Source organism: Bradysia coprophila, unplaced genomic scaffold (genome assembly GCF_014529535.1).
Source record: "Bradysia coprophila strain Holo2 unplaced genomic scaffold, BU_Bcop_v1 contig_24, whole genome shotgun sequence".
Classification (NCBI taxonomy): domain Eukaryota; kingdom Metazoa; phylum Arthropoda; class Insecta; order Diptera; family Sciaridae; genus Bradysia; species Bradysia coprophila.
Window position 1 is genome coordinate 1,545,277 of NW_023503501.1, and position 7,608 is coordinate 1,552,884.

The 7,608-nt window shown below is 36.7% G+C and overlaps 1 protein-coding gene across 1 annotated transcript; it reads left to right on the forward strand.

Moving 5' to 3' along the window:
- The first annotated feature begins 2,571 nt into the window (after nt 1-2,571).
- On the forward strand, nt 2,572-5,069 carry LOC119077784. The gene is made up of 6 exons (XM_037185094.1): nt 2,572-2,598; nt 3,554-3,653; nt 3,728-4,349; nt 4,416-4,451; nt 4,607-4,703; nt 4,765-5,069. The coding sequence occupies exons 2-6, from the start codon at nt 3,609-3,611 to the stop codon at nt 4,976-4,978; spliced, it is 1,014 nt and encodes a 337-aa protein (XP_037040989.1). The 5' UTR covers nt 2,572-2,598; nt 3,554-3,608; the 3' UTR covers nt 4,979-5,069.
- The last annotated feature ends 2,539 nt before the right edge of the window (nt 5,070-7,608 follow it).

Here is a 7,608-nt window from a genome sequence, read left to right on the forward strand (position 1 = left end):
TTCTCAAAGCCGATTTTAGAACTGTGAAAGATCATTCTCGTTAAGTCTCGACTTTCCGAAAATCGCCAAAAACAAGTAATTTTCATTTTAAATGCGTTTCAAATTTAAATTCCAGTGATGCTGTAAAAAAACATCAATAATTCCCTTGTAAAATGCGGTGCTCACCGCCTCACATTAATTTGACCAAAGTGTTAAGTAAAAAGTTGCCATAAAATAAGCTCATTACACTGTTTTTGCTATTTCGATAAATCAATTTTGGAAATTAATTTTAACATTTATTTGCCTCTATTTACGAATAATTTAGCTGGAAAATTTAACTTTGATTTTAAATACATTGCAAAAAGTAGAGCTATTTTACACGAGCTGATGGTGATTGAACATCGAAAATAAGTACAATATTTACATAACATAACGTTATAATGCTACAAGTGATGAAAATCGCGTCATGTGTGAGTGTGATTAATATGAAGCTTTGGCTCGTATTAGAAAATTTTACATAAACATTTACATTTGTTTTTATATACCACCAGTCTCCTGTCTTATAGACATTAGGTCCTTCATAAAGCCACAGTTTTAAACCATTTTCCAGAGTGATATCGTTGCCCCTAAACTGTGGTGAGAGGTCAACGAGCTTGAGTTGAATGTCGGGAAGTGCATAGTTTCAAGAAACACATAAGTGTCATTGTGTCGAAGGCGTATGCCATTCTCTGATTCATAAAAAGAATTCTTCATATGAAGAAAGATGCTCCTCTGTAACAGAAATTCTTCCTCTGTTGGCATTGAACTTCTGTCTAGAAGGAGGATCAACTAATGTTGCTTGTTTGATGTTTCGACGAAATGATGCACCGAATGTGATCAATAAGTTTAACATTTCTATTCCACTTCGCACTTTCAGAAACAGAGAAGACATTACAGTGCCGTCTTTAGCTTTAGGGCGCCATCGGGCAATTGGAAAAATAGTCGCCAATTTGTTAAAGTTAATTTTTCTGTTATGGATTTCGGGCGCCAATTTCTTTTGATCTTCTTCGGGTGCCACGGGCATTTTGTCCATATGGAAAAGACGGCACTGAAGGCATAACACTAATTATGGGCATTGCATTATAGTCGGCTTAAGTTCAGAAAATATACTAGATTAGCCGTGATGGGGACTTTGCATACAAAAATCTTTTCTCACGTTTTTTGTATTTGTAACAGCATCAACGTCCCCACGAGTAATCTAGTATGTTAATTTTCTGGAGGGGACATGCATTAAAAAATATATACACGTTAATGCAATAATAGTATATTATGATACCGGGGCATTATACGAGTGTGTGTGTTCCCATCAGGTTCAATGTACGGACGAGTAGCCCCACCATCGCTCACTTCCTTGACCCGAGCTCCTCATCTTCTCAACCCATTTACATAATTCGAGAATTCCATAATTTACATAATGGCTGAATTCATTACCTAATACCTATGATTTCCTGATACAAAGGTGACAATTTTTGGACTGATAAATAGTTATCATTAAACAAATAACAATGAAAATCCAAAAAAAATGTTTAATCTCATAAAAATTAGTTAATTTTGGCAAAGAATAGACAGAATTTACTCAACGTGTAGACAATATTTTCGCTAATTAAGAGATTACTGTTTGAAAAGTATGATTTCATTTGCATTTGGATTTATTTACATAAAAATATCAGTGCCGTCTTAGACTTTCAAACGCCTCGAACACACATACAGAAAGCCATCTACCAATGCGAAAGCGTTGCCATGTACAAACTACATACAGTTGGAAGTTCTTCAGTTTGAAATTTCCATATCCAAATCAACCACTGAAACTTACCTTCAAATGAAAAACCTCCAAATTCCTTTAAAAGTCTTTTGTGTGTAACAAACAATCGTTCACTATTGAAAAAAAAAACATGGGAAAGGATACATACTTATAATGAAGGGAGTGAAGTGATCGAAAAAAAATTCTCTATAGATCAGTGTCAAATAACTTTATTAAGGCCAGTTCATGGTCGCATATATCGCAAAAATGTATGCGAGTATGAACTGGCCTTAAGGCCAGTTCATGGTCGCATATATCGCAAAAATGTATGCGAGTATGAACTGGCCTTAATCGAAGATTTAGACTTACAATTTACAAAAATCACAAAACAAATATCACAAGACGATTGAATCGCCACGCTTAAAATTAATTTAGAAAAATTTCACTCTTAAAAATGACTAGGTTAAAACGGGAGAAAGGAAGAATTGGAATGGGAATCACAAATAATAAATCTCCGTGTCAAATAACGGTTTCTTCTCTCAAAATAGTGTCAAATGAGTTGTCAATTTCACAAACCTAACCTCAAACAATGACAGCTCATTCGACATCTCAAACGACATTGACAATGATCTATTTAAAACAAAAAGGAAATCTCTAGCGCCTTCAAAAAGCCCAGCAGATAAGAAGACACTGACACATTTTATGAGTTTATGGATTAGTATTTTTTATCATCGCAACACCTTAAAACTTTGTTCTCTGAATTACACTGTTATGTCACAGTATATAACCAACTAGCAGAATTGTGTCGGGCATAGTACAGTTATTATACTCAAGCCACGGTTGGTTTGAAACGAGATTTAATTGGGAACGCCGACCACCAATAATTTTTTTTTTCATATTATTAATCAGTGATGGACAAGAACATCACACAGGAAAAAATCAGACCAAACAGCTGGGCCTTTCCTGAGAACCAGCAGCTGTGTCGTCCACGGCCGGTAGACTATCGGTTAATTCTGACTTATATTGGGATCGGTAGCGGGACTAATTCTAAGACTTTTTATCAAAAATAATTCTCATTTTGTTCTTGAATGATTTTTTCGTGTTAATAGACAACAGTTGAGTGACGAAGAAGTCAAATATGACTGATTTTGGTGTAGGTGTCACTATTAGTCTTATGCGGGAATTCTGGTTTCTTCTAAAATTCAAACGGACACGAAGCAGCTGAGTTACAATTTCGAAATTTAAGATTCGTATGTAAATTTCGTCGTAGATCGATCTCGCTACAAAAAAATCTAACAAAAAGGGTACGCGTCGCGACCGATACATATCATGTTTGGTATCGTTACAAAGCTAAAGCTTAGGGCTAAGCAACTGTACACTGGTTACTAGTGGTGGATAGGGCTTGTTACCCTCTGTCAATATCAACAATCCGAAACTTTCACGGTTGCTTCCTTTCGAAGATATCACCCATTGAAAATCGTCATTTTCGACTACTTGGGGCTACAGCTGCCCAACCAGATGTTCCAATGTGATTTTTTTAAAATAAAGTCTTAGAACTAGTCCCGCTACAGATCCCAATATAAGTCAGAATTAACCGCAACTCTACCGGCCGTGGACGACACAGCTGCTGGTTCTCAGAAACGGCTCAGCCGTTCGGTCTAATTTTTTCCTGTGTGATGTTCTTGTCCATCACTGATTAATAATATGAAAAAAAAAAAATTGGTGGTCGGCGATCCCTATTTAATCTAGTTTCAAACCAACCGTGCAAGAGTTCATTGTCTTGTCGTGAAATAGCTGGAATAATTGCTCAACTCATCTGAATTATTTGTACAATTCAATCGTTGAAAAAATGTGGCGCCTAACAATTGTGTTAGCAATTTGTATTCATTGCGTGGTTTGTAACTGTTGATTTTAATTTGCTAGACATTTAAACTTATAGCTCGTCGACACATTGAATCGTCTTTTCAGTTTTCGGATTTACAAATAACGCCGATAGCTGGACCTCAAGTAAATCTGCCCGATTCGGTTTTCTGGAGTGATTATGACCAGAGCTTGTACTATGCAGATTACTTCGCATTTGGAAACGAGTCATCGATTTATCGTTACGATTACAACAAAGGAACAATACATTCAGCGTATGTAGATGGTAAAGATGAAATGCTGTACTTACTTCCCGTCAAAAGATGTGGAGATATTTTGCAATCCATTTTGGAATCGATTTTGTACAAAAACAATTTGTTCATGGCTGGTTTCGGTCACGATAACTATCTGATCCATTGGGATGGCTATCAGCCAATCGCAAAGGTGATCAGGTCTGCGTTCAGCGTCGAAGAGAACTCTCCGTCAGCCAAAATGGATATATCAAAACCAAATGCCAAAGGAGAATTTTTCGGAGGAACTACTACCGACCAATACTGCGGGGGAACATCAAACTCATCAGTTTACTCGTATTCAATAGCGAAAGGCTTGCGGAAAATTTACACGGGATCTCAAGCGAATTCAGGAATGGTCTTCAATGGTGATACAATTTATGTGACCGATGTTTGCCTTCAAACGATTACGGAGCTTAAAAAAGATCGTGTTGGAAATTGTAATTACGATGACGCTTCCACCTTTAATTTTTGATTTAAAATGTTATGGCTTTCTATACTTTCAGATGTGAGTCGAGTGGTCTTCGATTTTCGTACGGAAGGTATAAGGACTTGATCAATTTGTAATTAAGTAAATTTTGCATTTCAGGACAATTGATCAGGGGTCGTTCAAAAATCAATGCCGACACACTAAACCCTGAGCCAAAACATGAAAATCATCTTTTGTCTATTACTCATTTTTACACTAACATTTCAGATAACGCTACACGACCGAGTGGGCTTGAAATTGATGCTGATGGATATCTTTATGTTGTCGGTTATGTTAACGGAAAGGTGTGGCGGATAGACCCAAAGTAAAAATGTTTAAAAATCAAAAGAAAGGGAAACGTTCTCTGATTAAACGTTTCCTTTCAGAACATCAACGGGTGTCGTCATCGCAACATTCCCCTATTTTTTAACAGGGGTAGCTTTTGGTGGACCCAAACGAGATATTTTATTTGTCGTAACTGCATCGGCGTTAATACAAGCATGGCCTTTGAAGGCCTTATATTACAATCCAGCACCACCACTAATCATGATAACAGGCTTAGAAACGAGAGGCGTTCGATCGGAAGACCTACAATGTTGACGGAGGGAATTTCATCGAGTATTTCCATATAAAATTGCACCACTTTGATGTGAGTGAATGAAAGAAAATTAAATAAAAAATTAAATAAATTCCACATTTTGTCTTCTTCTTCTTCTTCTTTTTCAGCCTGTTTCTATCCACTGCTGGATGTAGGTCTCTCCAACTTCTTTCCATTTCGTACGATCCATTGCCATTTGCTTCTTAATTCCATTTGTCCATCTATCTGGTGGTCTACCTATAGCTCGTCTTTTATATGGTCGCCAGTTCATGATCTTTTTGGTCCAACGTTCGTCTGTCCTTCTTGCAATATGTCCCGCCCAGCTCCATTTCAGAGATGCTATTCTTTCCATGACATCAACGACCCTGGTTTGTTGTCGAATTAATTGATTCGTCATTCTGTCTCTGAGTGTTATTCCAAGCATACTCCGTTCCATGGCTCTTTGTGTCACTGTCAATTTATCTTCGGATGCTTTCGTTAAAGTTAACGTTTCCGCTCCATAAGTGAGCACTGGAAGGACACAAGTGTCGAAAACTTTGCGTTTCAGACTATTATTCATTTTACTTTTCAAAATTAGTCTGAGTTTTCCGAACGCTGCCCATGCAAGACCAATCCTACGTCTTATTTCTGCAGTTTGGTTGTCCAGACATAACTTCAGTTTATGTCCTAGATATACATAGCTGTCGACTCGTTCAATGACAGTGTCACCAGTTTTGATTTCTCTATCGTCCCCGATGTTGGTCATGACTTTTGTTTTCGATAAGTTCATCTTGAGGCCAACTTTGCTTGCCTCTTCACTTAACTGTTGTAGCATAAGCTGAGCCTGGCCTAGATTCGCTGCTATCGGTACAATGTCATCAGCGAAGCGGAGATTGCTCAGGTACTCTCCATTTTTCTTTATTCCCATTTTACTCCAGTTTAACTTCCTAAAAACACTCTGCACAATCGCCGTGAATAATTTTGGTGAAATGGTGTCACCCTGCCTTACACCTCGGCCGATTCTGAATTTCTCCGTGATCTTATGAAGTTTTATACATGAAGTAGCATTTTTGTACACATATCGAATTGTGTTGGAGTACCTTGAGTCTACTATACATTCGTCTAATGCGTCCAATATACCATGTTTCCACTGAATCGAAAGCTTTTTCGAAGTCTATGAATAGCAAGACTATGTCGATGTTTTCACGACACTTCTCAATAAGCGTTCTCATCACCTGCAAATGGTCGTTTGTGCTGAAACCATTTTGTCTGATATAAAGTATGTGAGATAGTATCTGACCGGCTAAGCAATTTTTTGAACTTTGGTTATCAATATCTCCGGATGATTTCGATGAAGCTAAGTTGTTCTTTCGTCAGAATTTAATCTGATCGGTTCCCATTCCGTATAATATCAGAAATATTGAGAATTAATTAATTTTTATTGTAAAAAAGTGATTTCATGGAAGCACTGTTTTTGATGCTGTAGCTGACCAGGAAAAACATGTGTTTCTAAAGCTGTTGCTGTAGCTGACCACTACAAAATTAATTTTTTTTTTACATTTTTCGAAATAATTTCACATTATTCGAGTAAGACCTTTCGACCACTGTTTCGATCTGAGGGAAAATTAAACACGTCTCTCGACGTTTTGCATTAATATGCAGTTCAAAAATACCATTTCTCATCAGGCCATGGCGACAGTGGTACTCTGGCCTTTGAGAATAACTAAGAATCAAGAATCAACATAACCTATATTTAAACGTCAAATGAACTTCTTTAAACCTTCTGTCTCACAAGTTTTTAGATTTACGAAATTTTTACGTTTCTAGGCATCAAATTCTTTCAATTTTTATTTATTTACTTCTGACTGGTCCCTTTGTCTTTCGAAGAATATCTATCTATTCTATGCCGACCAATGGTGATAATATCGTCGAGAAATCGCTTACTTTTGGAATTTACTCGTCTAATAATTAATTGTTTTTAAAGTAAACAATTTTTATAAGAGATTTGAGACATTCGATTGATACTGAGTCTATACTATACTGTGTGACTGCATCATCTTCGTCGTTGTCGTAGTTTTTATCGTCTTCGGCTTCTAATTCGGCAACCCTTTCGTCAATCAGGGCAAGATAAAAAAAATTGACGAAGCTTGTTACAACTTTAAAAAAATAGAACAGAAACTCACATTTTTCAGTGATGTGATCCTGCAATTCTAAGGCTTTTTCTGAAATTGAGAGATGATTTTTTAAAATTTCATATAAAGAACGAGCTTGCAATGCATAGAAAATGTAAGGTGATAAGATGTTCGGCTAATAAATATAACACAGTGAGTTCACACCTAATTTGGGTCAGTGTTCTTTCCGGAAGTCCAGAATTTTTTTCTGAATAACAGTTTCACAATTACAGTAAATCAACTACCCTACTCAGACTGTAGTTATAGTCAGAGCCTGACCCGATTTTTAACTTTAAATTTATCTAAACGACGCACGAGCTTAGGTTGAATAAATAATCACAATTAATAACAAAAATGACTGACCTGGTGACTGAATTGATTGAGGGTAAACAAATTTAATTAATTCGAATGTTAGTCGGTGTCCAACTTCATACAACAAACAGCAGTAACACTCATATCGTGGAAAATGATGTTCGCAGCAG

Coding starts and splice junctions, on each gene's coding strand:
- LOC119077784 (XM_037185094.1), top strand. CDS start 3,609: ATGTGGCGCCTAACAATTGTGTTAGCAATTTGTATTCATTGCGTG. Junction 4,350..4,415: donor AAAAGATCGTGTTGGAAATT/GTAATTACGATG, acceptor CTATACTTTCAG/ATGTGAGTCGAGTGGTCTTC. Junction 4,704..4,764: donor GTGTGGCGGATAGACCCAAA/GTAAAAATGTTT, acceptor GTTTCCTTTCAG/AACATCAACGGGTGTCGTCA.